Here is a 27,746-nt window from a genome sequence, read left to right as displayed (position 1 = left end):
TGCATAGCATCACCACCTGCAAGTTCCCCTCCCGAGCCAGATATCTACCTGACTTGGAAAGAAATTCCCATTCCTTCACTGTCACTGGGTAAGAATCCTGGAATTCCCTCCCTAAAAGCACCATGGATGTACCAGCATAAGGACATACAAATTAGGAGCAGGAGTAGGCCACTCAGCCCCTGGAGCCTGCTTCCCCATTCAATAATTACCTGAGAAAGGACATATTGGCACTGGAGGGAGTGCAGAGGAGATTCACAAGGTTGATCCCAGAGTTGAGGGGATTAGATTATGACGAGAGGTTGAGTAGACTGGGACTGTACTCATTGGAGTTTAGAAGGATGCGGGGGGGATCTTATTGAGACATATAAAATTATGAAGGGAATAGATAGGATAGATGCGGGCAGGTTGTTTCCACTGGTCGGGGAAAGCAGAACTAGGGGGCATAGCCTCAAAATAAGGGGAGGTAGATTTAGGACGGAGTGTAGGAGGAACTTCTTCACCCAAAGGGTTGTGAATCTCTGGAATTCCTTGCCCAGTGAAGCAGTTGAGGCTCCTTTAAACGTTTTTAAGAAAAAGATAGATGCCTTTCTAAAGAATAAAGGGATTCGGGGATATGGTGTACGGGCCGGAGAGTGGGGCTGAGTCCACAAAGATCAGCCATGATCTCATTGAATGGTGGAGCAGGCTCGAGGGGCCAGATGGCCTACTCCTGTTCCTAGTTCTTATGTTCTTATGTAATAATATCACGGCTTATCTGACTGTAACCCAACCCCATATTCTTGCTTATCCCCGGTAACATTTCACCCCTCGTTAATCAAGAATCTATCCAGCTCTGCCTTAAAAATATTCAAAGATTCTGCTTCCACCACCTATTGAGTAAGAGAGTTTCAGAGACTCACGACCCACTGAGAGAAAAAGATTCTCCTTGTCTCCATTTTAAATGAGCAATCCCTTATTTTCAAACAGTGACCCTGGTTCTAGAATCTCTGACAAGAGGAGACATCCTCTCCACATCAACAAAGATCTTAAAGGCTTTGATCAAGCGGTTTGCCGCTTGATCAAGTGGGCAGCATGGTAGCACAAGTGGATAGCACTGTGGTTTCACAGCGCCAGAGTCCCAGGTTCGATTCACCGCTGGATCACTGTCTGTGCGGAGTCTGCGCGTTCTCCCCGTGTGTGCGTGGGTTTCCTCCAGGTGCTCCGGTTTCCTCCCACAGTCCAAAGACGTGCCGGTTAGGTGGATTGGCCATGGTAAATTGCCCTTAGTGACCAAAAAGGTTAGGAGGGGTTATTGGGTTATGGTGGAAGTGAGGGCTTAAGTGGGTCGGTAAAGACGCGATGGGCCGAATGGCCTCCTTCTGCACTGTATGTTCAATGTCTATGTCTTTTCAGGAATGGGCAGTAAATGCCGACCTTGCCATTGAAGCCGGCACCCTACGAACAAATATAAGAAGGCATCTCCTTTCTATACTGCATTAAAATGTATCCAAAGAAGTTTGCATTTTATAATGTTATGCAGCGTTTAGAAATGCCAATATTCTTTCTTTGTGTTTATTTGTCCTGAGATGTTAACTTGTGTTTTTATCTAATCTGGGAGTTTTGTAGTTAAGTGATAACAACACGTTTTCTCCTTAATACTCTGGTGTGGTGCATGTTTAGCCAGCCTATAGAATTTGTTGTGAATGCTTAATATATTGTGCGCTGTTTTCTTTGGAATAATTCGAAACTGCTATCAGAGCAGTATCTGAACTTAATAATGGGAATAAAACCAGTCTATTGGGAAATAAAATACCCCCTTTCCCTAAAGAACCTGCAATTTGATTTGGGATCAAAAGGTTTAGTGGGGTTCAGAACCAGACAGTGTCTTCTGGTGGATATTGCGAGATTTTAAGAAACATCATAGAATTTACAGTGCAGAAGGAGGCCATTCGGCCCATCGAGTCTGCACCGGCTCTTGGAATGAGCACCCAAGGTCAACACCTCCACCCTATCCCCAGTAACCCCACCCAACCCTAAAGGCAATTTTGGACACTAAGGGCAATTTATCATGGCCAATCCACCTAACCTGCACATCTTTGGACAGTGGGAGGAAACCAGAGCACCCGGAGGAAACCCATGCACACACGGGGAGGATGTGCAGACTCCGCACAGACAGTGACCCAAGCCGGAATCGAACCTGGGACCCTGGAGCTGTGAAGCAATTGTGCTATCCACAATGCTACCGTGTTGCAACTTGGACCCTTTAAACTAGCCGAAAATTAAAATGAAATAGAAACATGTCCTGTGATGAAAAACTCTACTTTTTGTTGGAAGCCCTGTGAGCCAGCTGTGTTGTTACAATACTAGTGTGAATTTCATAGAATTGATTCCCCACCATGCAGAAGGAGGCCAGTCAGCCCCTCGAGTCTGCACCAACCCTATGAAAGAGCATCCTACCTAGGCCAACTTCCCTGCAATCCCAACTAACCTTCGGACACGAAGGGGCAATTTAGCGTGACCAATCCACCTAATCTGCACATCTTTGGACAGTGGGAGGAAGCCGGAGCACCCGGAGGAAACCCACGCCGACACTGGGAGAATGTGCAAACACCACACAGTCACCCAAGGTCAGAATCGAACCCGGGTCGTCTGGCACTGAGCCGCCCACAGATCTGCTTTGGAGTTTGTGGATATGTTGGCCAGGCTCACTTCAGTGATGCCTTTTTGTTCCCCACTGAAGAGCTTCTTTTACTGTGATCCTGAGAGGTGCTGCTGTTGGGGAGATGTCATTTTATGTGATATTTTGGAGGTAAATTAATAATTTGTTCAAGATAAACCTTCCGTTATGAGATCTTGCTGGTAACTTAAGCATGTTTGCTGGGTGAAGTTTCTATTCTTTGATAATAAACACAAAGAATTTTGTGAATATTTTGATCTGGCAGCATCTGTGGGGAGAAAGGTTGTAAAGGTTTCAAGCCAATCCAAACTCATTGACCTGAAACATTAGCGCTTTCTCTTTCCACAGAGGCTGCCAGACCTGATGAACATTTGCGGTATTTTCTGTTTTTCGAACCGTCGTATTGTGCTTTTTTATTCTTGGGTATTTCTGATGTAGACTTTTTTTTTTTAAAAAGGACAGTTAACGTATCTGATCTAACTAGATCGAGAACCTGCATACAAAGCATTTGGCCTTCAAATGTCAGCAGGAATAAAATAGTTTGCCCTTTCTGGAAACTGATTATATCTCTGCCATCACTAAACCCACCCATTTCCATTTCATAAGTTCATAAGATACAGGAGCAGCATTAGACCATTCGGCCCATGGAGTCTGCTCTGCCATTCTATCATGACTGATATGTTCCTCATCTGTTACCATGCTACAGACCAAGAACTGGATTGCAAAATCAGCCAGAGCATCTCCTCCCTGGAACACATGACCTAGGAGCAGGAGTAGGTAATTTACCTCCCGAGCCTAAACTCCTTCAATGTGATCATGGCTGATCCCATCCTGGCCTTAATGAAATGAAAATCGCTTATTGTCACAAGTAGGCTTCAAATGAAGTTACTGTGAAAAGCCCCTAGTCGCCACATTCCGGCGCCTGTTCGAGGAGGCTGGTACGGGAACTCCACAGCCCTGCCCGTTCTCCATAACCCTTCAACACATTACCAATTAAAAATCTGTCTAACTCCTCCTTCAATTTACTCACTGTCCCAGCATGCACCACAGATTCACAACCATTTGGGAGAAGTAGTTTCTTCTCAATTCTGTTTTAAATTTGCTACCTCTTATTCTAAGATTATGACCTCTCGTTTTAGAATGCCCCACAAGAGGAAGCATCTGCTCCACATCTACTTTATCCAAACCGTTTAGCATCTTGTATTAGATCTACCTCAATTAGATCTCCCCTCATTCTTCTAAACTCTAGAGAGTATCAGCCTGAACTGTTCAATCTCTCTTCATATGACAAACCCCTCATCTCTGGAATCAATCTAGTGAACCGCCTCTGAACTGCCTCCAATGCCACTACATCGTTCCTCAAATAAAGGGACCAAAACTGTGCACACAATACTGCAGGTGTGTGGTCTTACCAATGGCTTGAATAGTTGCAACAACACTTCCTTACCTTTATACTTAATTCCTTTTGCTATAAATGCCAATATTCCATTTGCTTTCCTTATTATCTGCTGCACCTGCACGTTCGTTTTCTGAGACTCATGCACTAGGACACCCAGATCCCTCTCCATGGGAGCACCCCAAAGTCTCTCCCATTTAGATAATAAGTTGCCTTTCCATTTTATCGAACAAAATGCATGACCTCACATTTATTCACATTAAACTCCATCTGCCACATTTTGGCCCACTCTCCTTTTTAAAATTTTTATTTTTATTTTATAAATTTAGAGTACCCAATTATTTTTTTCCAATTAAGGGGCAATTTAGTGTGGCCAATCCACCTAACCTGCACATCTTTGGGTTGTGGGGGTGAAACCCACGCAGACATGGGGTGAATGTGCAAACTCCACACGGACAGTGACCCAGGGCCGGGATTCGAACCCGGGTCCTCAGCGCCGCAGTCCCAGTGCTATCCACTGCGCCACATGCCGCCGAATGGCCCACTCTCCTAACCTATCTGTATCCATTTGTAAGGTTCTTATTTCCTCATTGCCTATAACATTGCCTATCCTAGTCCCTGCCTCATCTCACCTGCTGAAATTCTCCCTCCTCCATTCCTGCATCCTTCTGATATATCTGCATTCCTACAATTTGGGCCTCTTGAATGCCCCTGACACGAATCGATCGCCGTTGATCATAGATTATCATAGAATTTACAGTGCAGAAGGAGGCCATTCGGCCCATCGAGTCTGCACCGGCTCTTGGAAAGAGCACCCTACCCAAAGTCAACACCTCCACCCTATCCCCATAACCCAGTAACCCCACCCAACACTAAGGGCAATTTTGGACACTAAGGGCAATTTATCATGGCCAATCCACCTAACCTGCACATCTTTGGACTGTGGGAGGAAACCGGAGCACCCGGAGGAAACCCACGCACACACTGGGAGGACGTGCAGACTCCGCACAGACAGTGACCCAAGCCGGAATCGAACCTGGGACCCTGGAGCTGTGAAGCAATTGTGCTATCCACAAGGCTACCGTGCTGATCGACGTGCCTTAAGCTGCCAAGTCCTCGAATTCCCTCCATAAACCCCTCCACCTCTCGGCCTCAGTTGGCTATTCCAAGACCTTCCTTAAAATGTGACCCTGTGTCAGATTTAGTTTAATTATGCTGCTGTAAGAGACCGTGGGATATTTTACTAGGTTAAAGTTGCTATGTAAATGCAAATTGTTATGCTTCTAATTTGGTTTCTTACTCTGCAATTCTGAATTTAATGCAGAAATTCAATGTCAAACCTGAAGCCAGGAAGAGGAAACAGTGAGAACCGGCGAAGTGTTTTCTATACCGAGGATTGGGAACTACTTGAACCCAGCCTCAAAGAGCTAGAAGAAGCAACAGCACATGAAGAAAAGAGAAAAATTGCTGCAGAAACAAATAGAGGTTTGTCACTTTGTTTTCCAGTTGCAATTATATCTATTCAGAAAATAAAGCATTGTTGTACAAACAAGCATACTTTCAAAACAGGATTATACTCCTTGGGTATTTAATCCGTCTGCAGTGTTCGGACGATTTTATTCTACAAAGCACTGGATGGTCAATGAAAGAACTTCAAACAGTCAACCGGATTATAAAGATAGAAACTGTACGAAACAAAAGGAGGCCATCTGACCCATTGTTTGTGATGTCCGATTAAAGAACCATCCAGTTTCCAGCTCTTGGTCCACAGCCCTTTAAATGATGGCACCTCAAGTGCAGATCCAAGTATTTTTTTAATGCGTTCAGAGTTTCTGTCTTTACCACCAATTCCTGCAACTTCATTGGTTGAACTCATAGTCACTTTGTTATCATCCTAAGCACACTTTATCTCAGTTTATGACCTGTGGGCTGTTGCTAACTTTTGGTTGGCTCTTAATTCGTAATTTGCTCTGTTTGTTTAACCTTTGCTCTAGAGTCACCAGGTATCTTTATGATACCGCCATGAGGTTCAAGTTCAAGTAATGATCAATAACTCAACACACCAATTAGTAAGATTCAAATCGAAACACATTTATTATACACAGTAAATCACTACTCATGCATAAACTCTACTTTCTAGACTATCTCTATCACTAAAAGGCCTATACTTTGCTTCGGAATTGGCCCACCAGGTCAGGGGAACAAATGGCCTTTCGTTCAGGTCCTGAGTCTGCAGGATTCAAAAGCTGGTATGGACTTGTTGCTAGGAGCGCCTATCTTGCAGCGAGCGTTGACTGGAGACTTACTTGGTTGATGCGGCAGCTTAAGACAGGTCACTCTCATGGGTTGATTCAAGTTGCTGAGTGACCCTGCCAAATAAGGACGATTTGAACTTGGGGGCTTTACTTTATAGTCCCCAGGGGCTTCCCCGTACCTGGTTCCAAATGATTGGACTGCGTTCCGATCATTTGGATCGATTTCTCCAATACTGGAGTTGTTCCCTGATCGCTGGGCGGTCCCTAAATGTCCGTTGGCCTTCCTTTGTCTTGGCTCCTGTTGGTGCCGAGGAGTCTGGCTTGGCTTTATTCACCTTAAGTGTTGCGATTGTGCCTTGGAATCGCTCATTACTATGCAGATGGCTGCTGGTTTCAGTGCTGTCTGGTTTTTGCAAGTTCCAATACACATGATTTCTGCACTTGCTCAATTTTGCCTGTGTTGGCTGAATTTCCCTTCAGTCTTGCGGTTCTTCATTTTAAGTTGGGAAGTGGCCACCAGGTGGCTACAGGGCGACACGGTGGTTAGCTCTGTTGCCTCACAGCACCAGGGACCCGGGTTCAATTTCGGCCCTGGGTGACGGTCTGTGCAGAGTTTGCACTTTCTCCCCTTGTCTGCGTGGGTTTCCTCCAGGTGCTCTGGTTTCCTCCCACAATCCAAAGATGTGCAGGTTAGGTAGATTGGCAATGCTAAATTGTCCCTCGGTTACCAAAAGGTGACATGGGGTTTGGGTGGAGGCTTGAAGTTAAGTAGGGTGCTCTCTCCAAGGGCCAGTGCAGACCCGATGGGCCAAATGGCCTCCTGCACTGTAAATTCCATGATCTACGAGCAGCTTCACATTCAGTGCGATGATCAGAGAGGGACTGTCGAAAGCTGAAGAAATTTTGACTGCTTAAAAAACGTTTTCATGTGCGTTATCCGTAGTTTTTAAATGTCTTTCTGCGTCTGCCTCACATCTTGTAATAACTCTGCCTAGTTTTAGCCTGAGTGCAAGGTGCTGTTTAAGACCACTCAAAGCAGGCAGGAAGTGAACGTCCAGATGGATTTCCTGAGAAGTATCCTACAGGTAACATACCCGTGGTTTTCTATCCCACTCGGAAACGCAAAAGGGTTCGAGTTTTGGTTCAGGGGCACTTTTTCTCAGCTTACGGAAACTGACTATCAGCAATGAACGCAAATTTAAATTGTTGGTGGAACAACAATGATGGAGTCAATGTGTCACTGATAAATATGGAACAAACGGAGTGTCGGCCTGTTTTGCCGTCTTGCAAATCTTTGGTTGGAGTTTGTCCTAAGTAGGAAATGATTCCGAAGTTGCTTTGACACTAGCCGTGTTATCCTGGGACTTGGGGGAAGAGTGGCATTGAGATACACATTGCCCAGTTGTTTTTCCCCAGTAGCAGTCTGAGCATTCCTCGCGTGCACCAATCAGTTACGTTGTCATGGTGATAATGGAGATATTTGTTTCTCGTGTGTTTGTGCTGCTGTGGTGCCAGGAGCCGCACGGTTACCAACCAGGCAGATCCACTGACAAACAGACTCTTCTTGCCGCAACTTAAACCTACCAGTTTTTCTTTTGATGTGCCTGCCAACTGCGGGACATCCCTGCTCGGGGAGCTGGCAGTTGAAGAGCAACATGAAAACACTGGCGACCAACAAGCAATACATGTTCCAAGAAGCCTTTCAGTTGTTTCAGACTAAAAGAAAATCCATTAGGTGCGAAAAATGTGTTTGATGTAGAGGTTTCAACAGTTGCTGCTCATTTATCGTGGATCTGTACAGAACGGAGTGAAGCCATTTGGCTCTCTGTACCCCAGCTGGCTCTTTTAAAAAAGGGCTATTCAATTTGTTCCCCTCCCCCTGCAATTTTCCCCCCTTCAAGTGTTTACCTAATTTCCCATTAGAGTTACTATTGCATCTGCTTCCACCAGCCTTTTCAGACAGAGCGTGCTGGATCATAACAGCTTGCTGTGTAAATTGATTCTCCACATGTCCATCGTGGTAGTGGAAAAACATGTGCCAAAATAAGGTACGTACTTTGCAAGATATGGGTGATTTACATTTGTGGCGAAACCAAATATAATTGAGGAAAGGCTGGAGCGATTAGTTTCGTTTCCACTAGAGATTAGAAGAGTTGAGAGGCGACTTGATCGAAACCTTTGAGACCCTGAGGAGCATTGACAGGTGGATGTGGAGAGAATGTTTCCTCGTGTCGGAGAATCTAGAACTAGGGGTCGCTGGTTTAAAAATAAGGCATCGCTCATGTAAGACAGAGATGAGAATTCTTTTCTCTGCAGGTCGTGTATCTCTTCCTCATACAGCAGTGGAAATTGTCTTTGAATATATTTCAGGCGGAGCTAGAGAGATTCTTGATTAACAAGGAGGTGAAAGGTTATTGAGGGGGTAGGCTGGATTGTGAGGTCGAGGTTAAAAGCAGGTCAGCCACTGTGGAGCAGGCTCAAGGGGCCGAGTGGTCCACTAATTCTTGTGTCCAATGAAATCTTTCACAGTGCTAATTTTGTTTTTAAAAGTTAGAGTATCCAATTCATTTTTTTTCCTATTAAGGGTCAATTTAGCGTGGCCAATTCACCTACCCTGCACATCTTTGGGTTGTGAGAGCAAAACCCATGCAATCACGGGGTGAATGTGCAAATTCCACATGGACAGTGACCCAGGGCCGGGATCGAACCTGGGACCTCAGTGCCATGAGGCAGCAGTGCTAACCACTGTGCCGCCATGCTGCCCTTCACTGCTAATTAATTAGTTGTTGAATCTTCAAGTACGTGACATTGCAACTGTACCTGATAATTCAGACATCTTTGCACAAAAAAAATCTAATTATCCAACATCAACAACACCATTGTAAATTAGTTCGAGGTCATTTTGAATTAAGCAGTTTTGAATTAAGAACAGACTTTGCTGCAGTTACACCTAGTTTCCTATTTATCTAGTTTTGTCTGGGTTTTAATGTTGCCTCCCCTAAAATACCAACTATGTATTTAATTTGCATCAAGTCTCACAAACCATTGCCGCATAACTTTTGCTGGCAGTCTGTGTCGCATTAAACAACCCAGGTTTGGGTTTGGCTTGGCATCCTGCTTCAGCCTCACCGCAGCTTAACTGACCTATCTTCAGCTGTACAATTCTGCTCACGTGCTATACTGTTCTGGAGTAAGGTTACTGCTTCCTCCCAATATCAGAGGGCAGTATTTTCACCTACTGCCCCGTGGTCTTCTGGAAATCTCTCTGGACGCCTTCATTTCTTCCATCAAAAGCTGTTGATGGAACCAGTAATCGTGGGTGTGTGTGGGGTGTGTGTCCCCTCGTGCAACCCTCATGTCAAGAGGCAAATAGTAATTACCCAGCACTGGCCAGGCTGAGATTAAAATTGGCAGACCAAACGTCTCATCCGGCAACCAGGGTATGGCTGGTTAAATAGTGTATGCAAATCTAGGGCCCGTTTAAATCCCCTGCTCCTGTCCCCAGAGGAACTTCACAAGCTCAATAATGCAACAATGATTTCCTACCGCAAATAATCTGACATACTGTCACTCCATTGCTTCATTTATGCGGCTGGGTAATTTACATTTGTTCCTCCGTAAGATAACTTTTCGAATTAAAGGGAGAAGACTGTAAAATGCAAGTGTCACATTTATCTTCAAATTATTAATTCAATTACAATGCATCAATCGTGAAGTACGAGATAAGCTAGAATGAGGACTGTGCCCTGAGAAATGTATGTAATGAGTGGAGCGGCATCAATGCAGACTGTACAGTTATCCCTGTGCTGCCTTTTATTTCCGTCTGGAATGTGCTGTTAGTATCATTTGCATGCTGCATTTTTTTTCCAGTCATTGGAAAGTCCTTCAGCTGATAGACCCCCCACCCCACCGACCGACTTGAGTCCGAGTCCGGGTCTCCAACACCGTCCCACTTCCTTCACCGTCAGAAGGGACAGATAAAATTACGAGGTGACCTAATGGAGGTCTTCAAGGTGACAAAACGGTTTGATAGAGGAGATAAAGAAAATCTATCTCTTCTCTCCCCCCCCCCCCTCCCCCCCCCCCCCCCCCCCCCCCCCCCCCAGATTTAAAAACTTTGCCAAAAGATCTAGAGAGCTGATCCAGGGATACACCTTTCACTGTGCGTTGTCAGGGTCTAGAATGCTCTACTCAAAATGGTGGTGACAGCAGATATCGGAATTTTAAGCGCAGCTCCTTCATCCTCCGTGTCTATATGCACTATCTTCTCGGAGATTCTCTCCACTTTGAGCCGGCAGTTTGGGGTGTCGATGGTAGCCATGATGTGGAGATGCTGGCGTTGGATTGGGGTGGGTACAGTAAGAAGTCTTACAACACCAGGTTAAAGTCCAACTGGTTTGTTTGCAATCACTAGCTTTCGGAGCGCTGCTCCTTCAACCTGGTGTTGTATGACTTCTTACTGAGCCCATCCCAGTCCGGCATCTCCACATCAGAATTTCAAGAGGGAGTTGTACTTGAGGGTGCAGGAGCTTTACAGGGTTACGGACAAAAATCAAGGACGTGGGGTTAAAACATGACTGGATGGCCTCTTGCTGCTGTAAGCTTTGATAATTCTGTGATTCAGATCTGTTTTACTGCGAACCCTTTAGTTGCACTGAAGGACCAGTTAAATTGGCTGGTACAAAAAAGGTGGGAATTTTCCTTTGCGCGTTTTGTCAGATTTTGGACAGTATTGCAGGTCCATTCACACTACCAGTTCGTGCAAAGCGGGTTTGGCTGTGTAAGTGCACTGTGATTGTGGAGCCGAGGCCTGTTGTGATACAAGGCCTATCAATACCATGGATCGAGAAGCCCTGGAGGTGATGTTCTCACTCCACTGTGCTGTGGAGTTGATTTGAGCAATGCCAAAATGATTTTGCAACAGTGCTACATTTTGTGTGAACATTTTTCTTTAACGTGGATTACGTAGCTTGTAACAAGTGATTAAGAAAAAATGTTTAAAACTAAGAATTGGAATTCAAAATATGAAATGCAGAAATCAAATATTGGCGATGTAGCTTAAATCCTGATCTGTGTTTCACTTGTCTTGCTCATAATAACTTTGCTTCAGTCTGGAAATTTATTGGCATTTCCTGTAGGATCGGCATTTTCTTTTGATTTTGCAAGAGCAACACGCGTTAGACGTCCACCGTTCTTGAGGGACATGATTGGAACATCAAAGAACCGCAATAGCAGTGAGTCGTCACCTGTCGAATGGATTGTTACAAACGGAAAGGCAACAACAGAGATTCAGTCCAGAATTCAAGCGCAGCAAGAAGAATTGAACAAAGTGAAGGAAGATTTAATTAGTCAAAAGGTAAGGTCTGAAGGGACAAATGTGATTATTGATGATTTTCACAATTTGCAGAGGTGAACAGTTCAAGTGCAACTTGTAATTGATGGAAATCAAAGATTCTAGAGGAGCTCGATAATTATTAAAAGTAGTTTGTATTTAGGAACTGTATAACATGCACAGCAAAATAACGTGTTACTTATGTGGCTCCATAGTGCCAGGTTTGATTTCTCAGCAGACGGCCTTTTCCAGCTTTGTTGGCACTGTTGTATGCTTCCCTGTGACCAACTTGGCCGAACTGGCAGAAAGTGGGGTACCTAAGCTAGTCAAAGAGGGCAGAAAAGAAAATAGAGAAATCTTAAACCTGTGGGGGAGGGGATGTGTAGAAATAACAGCAATATGTATAAATAGTTCAGATATTTCTGCCGCAGTGCATTTGGTGGGGAGCCCAGTATGGAACTAGGATTAACAAGAAAACTTAATGTGGGAGCTGGATTCAAATCCAATCCAGATGATTGAATTAAAGTCTTGTGTTCTAAGGAAATTAGTTCGGCGGTCTCAATTCAGTTCGCCCACAAAGGTGCCTCAGTTGGGCGCTGACTGGACTTTGGAAGGTAAGAAGGGTCATAGGATAAGTGAAGTGGGGAATGCCATCTGGATCTAATCTACTATTGGTCCAAGCAGAACGAGCCTGTCTCTTTGTGAATCTATGTACCTGACCTGATCATGCTTGATGCTGACAATAGGTGCACCGGTTTCCTCCCACAAGTCCCGAAAGACGTGCCGTTAGGTAATTTGGACATTCTGAATTCTCCCTCTGTGTATCCGAACAGGCGCCGGAATGTGGCTTCTAGGGGATTTTCACAGTAATTCATTGCAGTGTTAATGTAAGCCTATTTGTGACAATAAAGATTATTATTATTATTATTATTAATAAATTGTTGACATTACAAGGCATTTATAATCCAACGTTCAAAATAAGTATCCTGGCCAACATTTGCCCCTCAACCCGCTTCACAACAAAGAAATGATCAGGTCATTAACTCTTTGCTGTTTGTAGGACCTTGCTGTGCACAAATCGACCGCTGTGTTTCCTACAAGCGGCAACATTTCAATTGCGTGTTTGGGATGTTCTGAAGTTGCGAAAGGCGCTGTATAAATAAAAGTCTTTGCTGCAGGATTAAATGTACCATCCAAAAGTTATCACAAGAATGAGACGATTCAATTGAAGTTTCAAAAAGGAAGTTTTATTATGGGATGAATAGAGAAATACGATTTCCACAGGTTGGGAAGATGATGAGGACTTATCCATTTGAAATCAATCACAGAGTGAGGAGAAAGTTTTGGATTTGAGAGCATTTGGATTTTAAACATTAATTCTTGGCGTGTGAATGTCGCTGGCCAGGCCAGCTTTTATTGCCCATCCCCCATCAACCTTCAGAAGATAATGGTAAGCTGGCTTTCAGGACCATTTCGGAGGGCAATTAAGAGTCGATCACATTGGTGTGGGCCTGGGTCAATAGAATCAGGGCAAGGACAAAAGATTTTTTGCTCTGCAGGACAGTCGGGACCCAGATGGGTTTTTATGGCAATTTAGTAATTTCATGATCACTATTAATGAGGCTAGCATTTTATTTCCGACTTATCAATTAATTGAATTTGAATTCCCCCAGCTGCCTTGGTGGGGTTTGAACTTGTCTGACTGGAGTATTAATCCGAGTTTCTGGATTACTAATCCAAGAACGTTGCCCCAATGTTACTGTTCCCCTGTTGTTTTACCACAGCGAGTAGTTGAGGGGTAGACCATTGCATCTTCTGAGGGAAAAGTGAATAGATACCTCGATCTGTGGAAGGTGTAGGACTCTGGGGAGAGAGCAGGGCAGGAGGAAACGATTTTGATTGTTGTAACAGAAAGATGGACTGAAAACTGCCTCCTGTGCTGTAAACCTTGAATCAGTCAAAAATACAGCAAAAATGATGGACATTATAAACTCATCCAAAAACAAAGAGAATTTGATCAATGGTAATCCTGCCCTCAGTATTTTTGGTTTCATGAGTTTGCATTTGATTTAATTCCCATTAGAATTGTGGCTAAACATTTTTCAAAGTCATCCAATTTCTGGTATGTGGTGCCCAGACACATGATTTGTTGCCAGCATGCATCCTTAAGAAAGCACAAGTTGATCAAAACCAGATTTTGGTGACTGGATGTATTGAGCAACTGCCTAGATTGTGAAGCAATTTTTCTCCTGCTGTGTAGCAGATGGGTAAAAAGGCTTTGAGGAAAAATTCAGTAGATAGGCCTTGGATTTTAAATCCTGTAAACTGTTGTCTTATTTAGTACAGCATAGCCTGTGCAGACTGCAGAAACAGGGGCGGCAGGGGGGCACAGTGGTTAGCACTGCTGCCTCACAGCGCCAGGGACCCAGGTTCGAGTCCGATGTTAGGTGACTCTGGAGTTTGTACGTTCTTCCTGTGACTGCGAGAGTTTCCTCCGGGTGCTCAGGTTTCCTCCCACAGTCCAAAGATATAGGTGGATTGACCATGCTAAATTGTCCCTTAGTGGGCCTGGGAAGGGTGCTCTTTCAGAGGGTCGGTGCAGATGGGATGGGCAGAATGGCCTCCTTCAGCGTGATCCTATCAATATCATCCAACTGAAGTTCGCATGTAAAGGTTTTTTGGTTGTGCAAATTCAAGTGATTGCATAAATCTTAAAATGCAATGGCATGTCCAACACAAAAGCAAATTTTAAAAGTGCTCAGATTGCCAATAGGTTTCAAGATGCGCATTAATTGCTCTGTTCTTTTGACTGGCCATAAGTTTAATTTACTGGAACACTGCTGCCAAGCTCATTGTGCTCTATGGCTACCCCCAATGTACTTTCTACATGTAACAACCGCAGGGAACAGATGTTCAGTAGAATGAGTAACCATTGGCCTTCCTGGGAGGTAGAGCCCAAAGGTGCAATTTGTGTTTTCAAAAACCTCCCATTCACCCGTACCTTAGATTTCCCTTCGATCCAACTCTCCCCCCCCCCCCCCCCCCACCCACCCACCCGCACACACACTCTCTATCATACCTCTTGACTTCTGAGGCATCACCTTGCCCGTGAGGATCTAATAATGGACATTGTGGTGCACGTGGCTATGTACTTTGATCAAACTAAGGCAATGATTTTTCAACTGGCAATAACATCAGTTTAAGACATAATCTAGGATAGGGTCAGGAGGGGAATCTTCAGGTGGTTCATTTCTGCGCAAGATTCATTTTTATTGCATTATAATGTAGCAACATTACACTGTCAGATAATTAAAATCACGACTGCAAGATTCCAAATAAGTGTTTTTTTGAGTAAATGTCTCCAGTTCGAGTATCTGATGATCCAGTTTGTACTTTTGTTTGAAAGCTTGTCTACATTGGTTCTTGCACATTTTCTGAAGGGCTGCATAGTTAGCATTCGTTCCACAACAGTGGTGTATCACTCTGACTGGGAGATGACCCAATGTTTAAGTGGTAAATAGAAAGTGAAGGGTTAAAATGAACGTGCCTTCACGTTAGCAGTTTTTGCAATTTTGTTGGGAGGGACACTCCTTTAAACCTATCACTTTAATCAAGTTTCTCAGCCGTCTATCCTGATATCTCTTGTTTTGTCAGCCTTTGTCAAATCATGCTTCTGTCAAGTGCCTTGGGATATTTTACGACATTAAAAGCACTTTGAAAATGCAAGTTGTTGTAGGGGTGGGTGGGTTTGTAACAGGTTTTGGTGGTTATTGGGGGAGCAGGGCCCTGGGTGAGCTTTGGTTTATCTAACATAAAGTTGGTGCAAGCAGTATGGAGTAGGTGGCTACCTTCTGTACTTGGCTATCTATGGTTCTCTCTTCCCACCAACACATGGCCATAGTGGAGGGAAGTAGAAAGTAATGCAGCCATTAAGGAGAGAGTTTAACCATATAGTTTCCCCAGGCACTTAATTACAGGCTGTGACAAAAAAACTTGGGCCTAAAGTTTGCTCTGTGGGTGCATCCTCCCCAGAAGTTAAATCCAGAACTGCCCATTTTATTGATGCCAAATTATGCCCAAATATTCCCCCAATCTCATTGGAATATCTAAATGTAAAATAGGTGAAAATCAATTGCCATGGAAAATGCCAAGCCTACACCATGTACTACAAGTAATTAAGATTTTACTTTTCAACTCGTTTCAGCTCATTTCAGTATAATAGATCAGATACGGCATACTTTAGAATCATTTCCTCATGCCATAAAATGCTTTGAAAGTAACAGCATATACAGGTCACAGGATTTATTTTTTCAGGGGGCAGGAAAACATCAGAAGAATGACTCCTGGGGCGCCATGGTGGTGCAGTGGTTAGCACTGCTGCCTCACAGCGAATAGGACCCGGGTTTGATCCCGGCTCTGGATCACTGTCCATGTGGAGTTTGCACATTCTCCCTGTGCCTGCGTGGGTCTCACCCCCACAACCCAAAGATGTGTAGGGTAGGTGGATTGGCCACACTATATTGTCCTTTTATTGAAAAAAGTAATTGGGTACTCTAAATTGATATTAAAGAAAAAAGAATGACTCTCTTTCCTCTGTGTCTGAATATCTGGTTACAGTATGCTTTAATAACATACTCCGAGTTGGAAGATGTTCGAGAGTTGAAAGTTGACCTGTTTGGGAGCCAGGATCATAAAGAAAAACCTGAGACTTTGGCATCTTTTTTCCCACGTGTAACTTGCTTACACCTAGAGTTCTGTCATCCTATTAGCCACGTAGTTGGTCTGTGTTCAAATTACGAGTGCCTTGTTTCTCAAATGCAGAGGAAACTAGATTCTGTTGCCTCCCGTCCACCATATCTGCCTGGATGGGCAAAAGAGTATCCATTCTTGCTGTACACTAACTGTGATACAGCACCAAGTGATTACGCCATTCAAAGTTGGCGTACATCGTTTATGATCTATTTGTCCTCCTTTATTTGGCAGTCCTCTTTTGGAGATATTGGAGAAGTTCCCAGATATCTCAGCGCTGGTTTTTCCTTTTGGATTTCAAGCCAGTTGTTTCTCAAAACACCACTGACATCTGGATTTAGTGTTGGTTACAGTCTGCAGAATTACATTTCTTAAAAGATCATGTGGTAACGTTCACTGAATCATCGAACATTAGTTGCTGAAGTGGCTAGGATGGTCAAAGTCGTCTGCATGACACTAGAATAGAGGAGTTCTGATGGATGGTCAGTTCCTGAGTGGGTTATCTGAAGTGTTTTTGAGTGTTATTGTTGGACTTGATATGCTGTTGAATAACACAGGTTGCATTTGGACATTTGTGCTGTCAGGGATATATTGTCTTATATCCCTTCAATTCTCTAGATTACTTTCCATTATTGAGTGGGCTGGGTTTTCTGACTTTGTCAACAACTTCTCATATTTGGGAACATGAATATTTCACCAGTTAAATTGCTCTAAATTCTAACCACAAAGTGGTAAATGGAATAAACAACAGTATTTTTGTGGTTAGTTATTTGGAGGAATTGGGACAAATTCTGATGGGATGGTGTGATGCAAGCATTGATTACACCACCTTTACATTCTTCCTTTGCTTTGAAACTTTATTTTGATGGACAATTTATTTTATGGACTATTCTTAAATGCTAAGTCCTCTGAATCACAGATGAAAGGCATATGAAAATTAAGACATAATTTAATTCCATTACTTCAGAGGAGTTGACATTTCATGTATTTTTAAAAAATCTACTCAATGTCTTATTGTTTTTATCGTAGTTAGTTGCTCTGTGGGATGCGTAGACGAGGGTAGTTAGTTGCTCTGTGGGGTGTGTAGAGGAGGGTAGTTAGTTGCTCTGTGGGGTGTGTAGACGAAGGTAGTTAGTTGCAGTGTGGGGTGTGCAGACACGGGTAATTAGTTGCTCTGTGGGCTGTGCAGAGGAGGGTAGTTGGTTGCTCTGTGGGGTGTGCAGAGGAGGGTAGTTAGATGCTCTGTGGGGTGTGCAGAGGAGGGTAGTTAGATGCTCTGTGGGGTGTGCAGAGGAGGGTAGTTAGATGCTCTGGGGTGTGCAGAGGAGGGTAGTTAGTTGCTCTGTGGGGTGTGAGAGGAGGGTAGTTAGTTGCTCTGTGGGGTGTGCAGACACGGGTAATTAGTTGCTCTGTGGGGTGTGTCGAGGAGGGTAGTTGGTTGCTTTGTGGGGTGTGTCGAGGAGGGTAGTTAGTTGCAGTGTGGGATGCGTAGACTAGGGTAGTTAGTTGCTCTGTGGGGTGTGTCGAGGAGGGTAGCTAGTTGCTCTGTGGGGTGTGCAGAGGAGGATAGTTAGTTGCTCTGTGGGGTGTGTCGAGGAGGGTAGCTAGTTGCTCTGTGTGGTGTGTCGAGGAGGGTAGCTAGTTGCTCTGTGGGGTGTGCAGAGGAGGGTAGTTCGTTGCTCTGTGGGGTGTGCGGAGGAGGGTAGTTAGTTGCTCTGCGGGGTGTGTCGAGGAGGGTAATTAGTTGCTCTGTGGGGTGTGTAGACGAAGGTAGTTAGTTGCAGTGTGGGATGCGTAGACTAGGGTAGTTAGTTGCTCTGTGGGGTGTGCAGAGGAGGGTAGTTAGATGCTCTGTGGGGTTTGCAGAGGAGGGTAGTCAGTTGCTCTGTAGGGTGTGAGAGGAGGGTAGTTAGTTGCTCTGTGGGGTGTGCAGACACGGGTAATTAGTTGCTCTGTGGGCTGTGCAGAGGAGGGTAGTTGGTTGCTCTGTGGGGTGTGCAGAGGAGGGTAGTTAGATGCTCTGTGGGGTGTGCAGAGGAGGGTAGTTAGATGCTCTGTGGGGTGTGCAGAGGAGGGTAGTTAGATGCTCTGGGGTGTGCAGAGGAGGGTAGTTAGTTGCTCTGTGGGGTGTGAGAGGAGGGTAGTTAGTTGCTCTGTGGGGTGTGCAGACACGGGTAATTAGTTGCTCTGTGGGGTGTGTCGAGGAGGGTAGTTGGTTGCTTTGTGGGGTGTGTCGAGGAGGGTAGTTAGTTGCAGTGTGGGATGCGTAGACTAGGGTAGTTAGTTGCTCTGTGGGGTGTGTCGAGGAGGGTAGCTAGTTGCTCTGTGGGGTGTGCAGAGGAGGATAGTTAGTTGCTCTGTGGGGTGTGTCGAGGAGGGTAGCTAGTTGCTCTGTGTGGTGTGTCGAGGAGGGTAGCTAGTTGCTCTGTGGGGTGTGCAGAGGAGGGTAGTTCGTTGCTCTGTGGGGTGTGCGGAGGAGGGTAGTTAGTTGCTCTGCGGGGTGTGTCGAGGAGGGTAATTAGTTGCTCTGTGGGGTGTGTCGAGGAGGGTAGTTGGTTGCTCTGTGGGGTGTGTCGAGGAGGGTAGTTGGTTGCTCTGTGGGGTGCGTCAAGGAGGGTAGTTGGTTGCTCTGTGGGGTGTGTCGAGGAGGGTAATTAGTTGCTCTGTGGGGTGTGTCGAGGAGGTTAATTAGTTGCTCTGTGGGGTGTGTCGAGGAGGGTAGTTGGTTGCTCTGTGGGGTGTGTCGAGGAGGGTAGTTAGTTGCTCTGTGGGGTGTGTCGAGGAGGGTAGTTAGTTGCAGTGTGGGATGCGTAGACTAGGGTAGTTAGTTGCTCTGTGTGGTTTGTCGAGGAGGGTAGTTAGTTGCTCTGTGGGGTGTGTCGAGGAGGGTAGTTAGTTGCTCTGTGGGGTGTGCGGAGGAGGGTAGTTATTTGCTCTGTGGGGTGTGTCGAGGAGGGTAGTTAGTTGCTCTGTGGGGTGTACAGAGGAGGGTAGTTAGTTGCTCTGTGGGGTGTGTCGAGGAGGGTAGTTAGTTGCTCTGTGGGGTGTGTCGAGGAGGGTAGTTAGTTGCTCTGTGGGGTGTGCAGAGGAGGATAGTTATTTGCTCTGTGGGGTGTGTCGAGGAGGATAGTTATTTGCTCTGTGGGGTGTGTCGAGGAGGGTAGTTAGTTGCTCTGTGGGGTGTACAGAGGAGGGTAGTTAGTTGCTCTGTGGGGTGCGTCAAGGAGGGTAGTTGGTTGCTTTGTGGGGTGTGTCGAGGAGGGTAGTTAGTTGCAGTGTGGGATGCGTAGACTAGGGTAGTTAGTTGCTCTGTGGGGTGTACAGAGGAGGGTAGTTAGTTGCTCTGTGGGGTGTGTCGAGGAGGGTAGTTGGTTGCTCTGTGGGGTGTGTCGAGGAGGGTAGCTAGTTGCTCTGTGGGGTGTGCAGAGGAGGATAGTTAGTTGCTCTGTGGGGTGTGTCGAGGAGGGTAGCTAGTTGCTCTGTGTGGTGTGTCGAGGAGGGTAGCTAGTTGCTCTGTGGGGTGTGCAGAGGAGGGTAGTTAGTTGCTCTGTGGGGTGTGTCGAGGAGGGTAACTAGTTGCTCATTGTGGTGTGTCGAGGAGGGTAGCTAGTTGCTCTGTGGGGTGTACAGAGGAGGGTAGTTAGTTGCTCTGAGGGGTGCGTCAAGGAGGGTAGTTGGTTGCTCTGTGGGGTGTGCCGAGGAGGGTAGTTCGTTGCTCTGTGGGGTGTGCGGAGGAGGGTAGTTAGTTGCTCTGCGGGGTGTGTCGAGGAGGGTAATTAGTTGCTCTGTGGGGTGTGTCGAGGAGGGTAGTTGGTTGCTCTGTGGGGTGTGTCGAGGAGGGTAGTTGGTTGCTCTGTGGGGTGCGTCAAGGAGGGTAGTTGGTTGCTCTGTGGGGTGTGTCGAGGAGGGTAATTAGTTGCTCTGTGGGGTGTGTCGAGGAGGGTAATTAGTTGCTCTGTGGGGTGTGTCGAGGAGGGTAGTTGGTTGCTCTGTGGGGTGTGCCGAGGAGGGTAGTTAGTTGCTCTGTGGGGTGTGTCGAGGAGGGTAATTATTTGCTCTGTGGGGTGCGTCAAGGAGGGTAGTTAGTTGCTCTGTGGGGTGTGTCGAGGAGGGTAATTAGTTGCTCTGTGGGGTATGTCGAGGAGGGTAGTTAGCTGCTCTGTGGGGTGTGCCGAGGAGGGTAGTTAGTTGCTCTGTGGGGTGTGTCGAGGAGGGTAGTTAGTTGCTCTGCGGGGTGTGTCGAGGACGGTAGTTGGTTGCTCTGTGGGGTGTGCGGAGGAGGGTAGTTAGTTGCTCTGTGGGGTGTGTCGAGGAGGGTAGTTAGTTGCAGTGTGGGATGCGTAGACTAGGGTAGTTAGTTGCTCTGTGGGGTGTGCAGAGGAGGATAGTTATTTGCTCTGTGGGGTGTGTCGAGGAGGGTAGTTAGTTGCTCTGTGGGGTGTGTCGAGGAGGGTAGTTAGTTGTTCTGTGGGGTGTGTCGAGGAGGGTAGTTGGTTGCTCTGTGGGGTGTGTCGAGGAGGGTAGTTGGTTGCTCTGTGGGGTGTGTCGAGGAGGGTAATTAGTTGCTCTGTGGGGTGTGTCGAGGAGGGTAGTTGGTTGCTCTGTGGGGTGTGTCGAGGAGGGTAGTTAGTTGCTCTGTGGGGTGTGTCGAGGAGGGTAGTTAGTTGCTCTGTGGTGTGTGTAAAGGAGTGTAGTTAGTTGCTCTGTGGGGTGTACAGAGGAGGGTAGTTAGCTGCTCTGTGGGGTGTGAGAGGAGGGTAGTTAGTTGCTCTGTGGGGTGTACAGAGGAGGGTAGTTAGCTGCTCTGTGGGGTGTGAGAGGAGGGTAGTTAGTTGCTCTGTGGGGTGTGCAGATGCGGGTAGTTAGTTGCTCGGTGGGGTGTGTAAAGGAGGGTAGTTGGTTGCTCTGTGGGGTGTGTCGAGGAGGGTAGTTAGTTGCTCTGTGGGGTGTGTCGAGGAGGGTAGTTAGTTGCAGTGTGGGATGCGTAGATTAGGGTAGTTAGTTGCTCTGTGGGGTGTGTCGAGGAGCGTTGTTAGTTGCAGTGTGGGATGCGTAGACTAGGGTAGTTAGTTGCTCTGTGGGGTGTGTCGAGGAGGGTAATTAGTTGCTCTGTGGGGTGTGTTGAGGAGGCAAGTTAGTTGCTCTGTGGGGTGTGTCGAGGAGGGTAATTAGTTGCTCTGTGGGGTGTGTCGAGGAGGGTAGTTAGTTCTGTGGGGTGTGTTGAGGAGGGTAGTTAGTTGCTCTGTGGGGTGTGCAGAAGAGGGTAGTTAGTTGCTCTGTGGGGTGTGTAAAGGAGTGTAGTTAGTTGCTCTGTGGGGTGTGCCGAGGGGGGTAATTAGTTGCTCTGTGGGGTGTGTCGAGGAGGGTAATTATTTGCTCTGTGGGGTGTGTAGAGGAGGGTAGTTAGTTGCTCTGCGGGGTGTGTCGAGGAGGGTAGTTGGTTGCTCTGTGGGGTGTGCGGAGGAGGGTAGTTAGTTGCTCTGCGGGGTGTGTCGAGGAGGGTAGTTGGTTGCTCTGTGGGGTGTACAGAGGAGGGTAGTTAGTTGCTCTATGGGGTGTGTCGAGGAGGGTAGTTAGTTGCTCTGAGGGGTGTGCAGAGGAAGGTAGTTGGTTGCTCTGTGGGGTGCATCAAGGAGGGTAGTTGGTTGCTCTGTGGGGTGGGTTGAGGAGGGTAATTAGTTGCTCTGTGGGGTGTGTCGAGGAGGGTAGTTAGTTGCTCTGTGGGGTGTGTCGTGGACGGTAGTTGGTTGCTCTGTGGGGTGTGTCGAGGAGGGTAGTTAGTTGCTCTGTGGGGTGTATCGAGGAGGGTAGTTAGTTGCAGTGTGGGATGCGTAGACTAGGGTAGTTAGTTGCTCTGTGTGGTTTGTCGAGGAGGGTAGTTAGTTGCTCTGTGGGGTGTGTCGAGGAGGGTAGTTAGTTGCTCTGTGGGGTGTGCGGAGGAGGGTAGTTATTTGCTCTGTGGGGTGTGCCGAGGAGGGTAGTTAGTTGCTCTGTGGGGTGTACAGAGGAGGGTAGTTAGTTGCTCTGTGGGGTGTGTCGAGGAGGGTAGTTAGTTGCTCTGTGGGGTGTGTCGAGGAGGGTAGTTAGTTGCTCTGTGGGGTGTGCAGAGGAGGATAGTTATTTGCTCTGTGGGGTGTGTCGAGGAGGATAGTTATTTGCTCTGTGGGGTGTGTCGAGGAGGGTAGTTAGTTGCTCTGTGGGGTGTGTCGAGGAGGGTAGTTGGTTGCTCTGTGGGGTGTACGGAGGAGGGTAGTTAGTTGCTCTGTGGGGTGTGTCGAGGAGGGTAGTTAGTTGCTCTGTGGGGTGTGTCGAGGAGGGTAGTTAGTTGCTCTGTGGGGTGTGCAGAGGAGGATAGTTATTTGCTCTGTGGGGTGTGTCGAGGAGGGTAGTTAGTTGCTCTGTGGGGTGTACAGAGGAGGGTAGTTAGTTGCTCTGTGGGGTGCGTCAAGGAGGGTAGTTGGTTGCTTTGTGGGGTGTGTCGAGGAGGGTAGTTAGTTGCAGTGTGGGATGCGTAGACTAGGGTAGTTAGTTGCTCTGTGGGGTGTGTCGAGGAGGGTAGCTAGTTGCTCTGTGGGGTGTGCAGAGGAGGATAGTTAGTTGCTCTGTGGGGTGTGTCGAGGAGGGTAGCTAGTTGCTCTGTGTGGTGTGTCGAGGAGGGTAGCTAGTTGCTCTGTGGGGTGTGCAGAGGAGGGTAGTTCGTTGCTCTGTGGGGTGTGCGGAGGAGGGTAGTTAGTTGCTCTGCGGGGTGTGTCGAGGAGGGTAATTAGTTGCTCTGTGGGGTGTGTCGAGGAGGGTAGTTGGTTGCTCTGTGGGGTGTGTCGAGGAGGGTAGTTGGTTGCTCTGTGGGGTGCGTCAAGGAGGGTAGTTGGTTGCTCTGTGGGGTGTGTCGAGGAGGGTAATTAGTTGCTCTGTGGGGTGTGTCGAGGAGGTTAATTAGTTGCTCTGTGGGGTGTGTCGAGGAGGGTAGTTGGTTGCTCTGTGGGGTGTGTCGAGGAGGGTAGTTAGTTGCTCTGTGGGGTGTGTCGAGGAGGGTAGTTAGTTGCAGTGTGGGATGCGTAGACTAGGGTAGTTAGTTGCTCTGTGTGGTTTGTCGAGGAGGGTAGTTAGTTGCTCTGTGGGGTGTGTCGAGGAGGGTAGTTAGTTGCTCTGTGGGGTGTGCGGAGGAGGGTAGTTATTTGCTCTGTGGGGTGTGTCGAGGAGGGTAGTTAGTTGCTCTGTGGGGTGTACAGAGGAGGGTAGTTAGTTGCTCTGTGGGGTGTGTCGAGGAGGGTAGTTAGTTGCTCTGTGGGGTGTGTCGAGGAGGGTAGTTAGTTGCTCTGTGGGGTGTGCAGAGGAGGATAGTTATTTGCTCTGTGGGGTGTGTCGAGGAGGATAGTTATTTGCTCTGTGGGGTGTGTCGAGGAGGGTAGTTAGTTGCTCTGTGGGGTGTGTCGAGGAGGGTAGTTGGTTGCTCTGTGGGGTGTACGGAGGAGGGTAGTTAGTTGCTCTGTGGGGTGTGTCGAGGAGGGTAGTTAGTTGCTCTGTGGGGTGTGTCGAGGAGGGTAGTTAGTTGCTCTGTGGGGTGTGCAGAGGAGGATAGTTATTTGCTCTGTGGGGTGTGTCGAGGAGGGTAGTTAGTTGCTCTGTGGGGTGTACAGAGGAGGGTAGTTAGTTGCTCTGTGGGGTGCGTCAAGGAGGGTAGTTGGTTGCTTTGTGGGGTGTGTCGAGGAGGGTAGTTAGTTGCAGTGTGGGATGCGTAGACTAGGGTAGTTAGTTGCTCTGTGGGGTGTGTCGAGGAGGGTAGCTAGTTGCTCTGTGGGGTGTGCAGAGGAGGATAGTTAGTTGCTCTGTGGGGTGTGTCGAGGAGGGTAGCTAGTTGCTCATTGTGGTGTGTCGAGGAGGGTAGCTAGTTGCTCTGTGGGGTGTACAGAGGAGGGTAGTTAGTTGCTCTGAGGGGTGCGTCAAGGAGGGTAGTTGGTTGCTCTGTGGGGTGTGCCGAGGAGGGTAGTTCGTTGCTCTGTGGGGTGTGCGGAGGAGGGTAGTTAGTTGCTCTGCGGGGTGTGTCGAGGAGGGTAATTAGTTGCTCTGTGGGGTGTGTCGAGGAGGGTAGTTGGTTGCTCTGTGGGGTGTGTCGAGGAGGGTAGTTGGTTGCTCTGTGGGGTGCGTCAAGGAGGGTAGTTGGTTGCTCTGTGGGGTGTGTCGAGGAGGGTAGTTCGTTGCTCTGTGGGGTGTGCGGAGGAGGGTAGTTAGTTGCTCTGCGGTGTGTGTCGAGGAGGGTAATTAGTTGCTCTGTGGGGTGTGTCGAGGAGGGTAGTTGGTTGCTCTGTGGGGTGTGTCGAGGAGGGTAGTTGGTTGCTCTGTGGGGTGCGTCAAGGAGGGTAGTTGGTTGCTCTGTGGGGTGTGTCGAGGAGGGTAGTTAGTTGCTCTGTGGGGTGTGCCGAGGAGGGTAGTTAGTTGCTCTGTGGGGTGTGTCGAGGAGGGTAATTATTTGCTCTGTGGGGTGTGTCGAGGAGGGTAGTTGGTTGCTCTGTGGGGTGTGCCGAGGAGGGTAGTTAGTTGCTCTGTGGGGTGTGTCGAGGAGGGTAATTATTTGCTCTGTGGGGTGCGTCAAGGAGGGTAGTTAGTTGCTCTGTGGGGTGTGTCGAGGAGGGTAATTAGTTGCTCTGCGGGGTGTGTCGAGGACGGTAGTTGGTTGCTCTGTGGGGTGTGAAAAAGGAGTGTAGTTGCTCTGTGGGGTGTGTCGAGGAGGGTAGTTAGTTGCTCTGTGGGGTGTGCGGAGGAGGGTAGTTAGTTGCTCTGTGGGGTGTGTCGAGGAGGGTAGTTAGTTGCAGTGTGGGATGCGTAGACTAGGGTAGTTAGTTGCTCTGTGGGGTGTGCAGAGGAGGATAGTTATTTGCTCTGTGGGATGTGTCGAGGAGGGTAGTTAGTTGCTCTGTGGGGTGTGTCGAGGAGGGTAGTTGGTTGCTCTGTGGGGTGTGTCGAGGAGGGTAATTAGTTGCTCTGTGGGGTGTGTCGAGGAGGGTAGTTGGTTGCTCTGTGGGGTGTGTCGAGGAGGGTAATTAGTTGCTCTGTGTGGTGTGCAGACGCGGGTAATTAGTTGCTCTGTGGGGTGTACAGAGGAGGGTAGTTAGCTGCTCTGTGGGGTGTACAGAGGAGGGTAGTTAGCTGCTCTGTGGGGTGTGAGAGGAGGGTAGTTAGTTGCTCTGTGGGGTGTACAGAGGAGGGTAGTTAGCTGCTCTGTGGGGTGTACAGAGGAGGGTAGTTAGTTGCTCTGTGGGGTGTGTCGAGGAGGGTAGCTAGTTGCTCTGTGGGGTGTGTAAAGGAGGGTAGTTAGTTGCTCTGTGGGGTGTGCAGATGCGGGTAGTTAGTTGCTCGGTGGGGTGTGTAAAGGAGGGTAGTTATTTGCTCTGTGGGGTGTACAGAGGAGGGTAGTTAGTTGCTCTGTGGGGTGTACCGAGGAGGGTAGCTAGTTGCTCTGTGGGGTGTGTCGAGGAGGGTAGTTAGTTGCTCTGTGGGGTGTGTCGAGGAGGATAGTTAGTTGCTCTGTGGGGTGTGTCGAGGAGGGTAGTTAGTTGCTCTGTGGGGTGTGTCGAGGAGGGTAGTTAGTTGCTCTGTGGGGTGTGTCGAGGAGGGTAGTTAGTTGCAGTGTGGGATGCGTAGATTAGGGTAGTTAGTTGCTCTGTGGGGTGTGTCGAGGAGCGTTGTTAGTTGCAGTGTGGGATGCGTAGACTAGGGTAGTTAGTTGCTCTGTGGGGTGTGCGGAGGAGGGTAGTTAGTTGCTCTGTGGGGTGTGTCGAGGAGGGTAATTAGTTGCTCTGTGGGGTGTGTCGAGGAGGGTAGTTAGTTCTGTGGGGTGTGTTGAGGAGGCTAGTTAGTTGCTCTGTGGGGTGTGTCGAGGAGGGTAATTAGTTGCTCTGTGGGGTGTGTCGAGGAGGGTAGTTAGTTCTGTGGGGTGTGCAGAGGAGGGTAGTTAGTTGCTCTGTGGGGTGTGCGGAGGAGGGTAGTTAGTTGCTCTGTGGGGTGTGTCGAGGAGGGTAGTTGGTTGCTCTGTGGGGTGTGTTGAGGAGGCTAGTTAGTTGCTCTGTGGGGTGTGTTGAGGAGGGTAGTTAGTTGCTCTGTGGGGTGTGCAGAAGAGGGTAGTTAGTTGCTCTGTGGGGTGTGCCGAGGGGGGTAGTTAGTTGCTCTGTGGGGTGTGTCGAGGAGGGTAGTTAGTTGCTCTGTGAGGTGTGTTGAGGAGGCTAGTTAGTTGCTCTGTGGGGTGTGCAGAAGAGGGTAGTTAGTTGCTCTGTGGGGTGTGTAAAGGAGTGTAGTTAGTTGCTCTGTGGGGTGTGCAGTGGAGGGTAGTTGGTTGCTCTGTGGGGTGTGCAGAGGAGGGTAGTTAGTTGCTCTGTAGGGTGCGCAGACGAGTGTAGTTAGTTGCTCTGTGGGGTGTGCGGAGGAGGGTAGTTAGTTGCTCTGTGGGGTGTGTCGAGGAGGGTAGTTGGTTGCTCTGTGGGGTGTGTAAAGAAGTGTAGTTAGTTGCTCTGTGGGGTGTGTCGAGGAGGGTAGTTAGTTGCTCTGTGGGGTGTGTCGAGGAGGGTAGTTAGTTGCTCTGTGGGGTGTGTCGAGGAGGGTAGTTATTTGCTCTGTGGGGTGTGTCGAGGAGGGTAGTTAGTTGCTCTGTGGGGTGTGTCGAGGAGGGTAGTTATTTGCTCTGTGGGGTGTGTCGAGGAGGGTAGTTAGTTGCTCTGTGGGGTGTGCCAAGGAGGGTAGTTAGTTGCTCTGTGGGGTGTGCCGAGGAGGGTAGTTAGTTGCTCTGTGGGGTGTGTCGATGAGGGTAGTTAGTTGCTCTGTGGTGTGTGTAAAGGAGTGTAGTTAGTTGCCCAGTTTAGCTGTTATTTTGTATAGTGGAATTAGTGTTGAATTCCCATTACATCTGTCAACTTGAAAAGATGGGAAACATCCCAATTTAGCCTCATTCTGCAGATTGGAACTAATTATCACAGATATAGACAATCTTATTGTTACTCAACCACTATATTAATTTTAAATCTATACCATTATAATTATTAGACAAATTTCTCCATCTCTGCTTGATTTGAATTTTCCACATCAGTGGGTCCAATTAGCTACATATATTTGATTTAAATTATAACCAATCAATTATAACCAGTCTTTCTGATGTTTCATGTATTGCCATTGTCATTCATACTGAAATGCATCTCTCAATAATATGGCTTGGGTTCTGACTTAGGCTCTGATTACCTTTTAAATCATAGTATATTGGCTGCAGACAAGTGTTAAGTGCCTTCAGTTTTCATCTAGTTGATTTTTTAAAAAAAATTAGGTTTGAGCATTTGGGAAAATGGCGATTGTGGGAGCTTCAGTATGAAGCAGTTC

General features: G+C 47.5%; 1 protein-coding gene across 3 annotated transcripts in view; it reads left to right on the top strand.

The window, feature by feature from the left end:
* tbc1d2b (TBC1 domain family, member 2B) overlaps positions 1-27,746 on the top strand; it is a 119,915-nt gene that overhangs the window by 57,049 nt on the left and 35,120 nt on the right. For all 3 annotated transcript variants that reach the window (XM_072492962.1, XM_072492961.1, XM_072492963.1), the window contains exons 4-5: positions 5,377-5,537; positions 11,446-11,663. In XM_072492962.1, the coding sequence (XP_072349063.1) occupies positions 5,377-5,537; positions 11,446-11,663 (379 nt within the window). The remainder of the gene's footprint in view (positions 1-5,376; positions 5,538-11,445; positions 11,664-27,746) is intronic.

This window comes from Scyliorhinus torazame, chromosome 30, assembly GCF_047496885.1.
Source record: "Scyliorhinus torazame isolate Kashiwa2021f chromosome 30, sScyTor2.1, whole genome shotgun sequence".
Taxonomy (NCBI): domain Eukaryota; kingdom Metazoa; phylum Chordata; class Chondrichthyes; order Carcharhiniformes; family Scyliorhinidae; genus Scyliorhinus; species Scyliorhinus torazame.
Note: the sequence above shows the minus strand (reverse complement) of the source record. Positions and strands in the feature narration are given on the sequence as shown.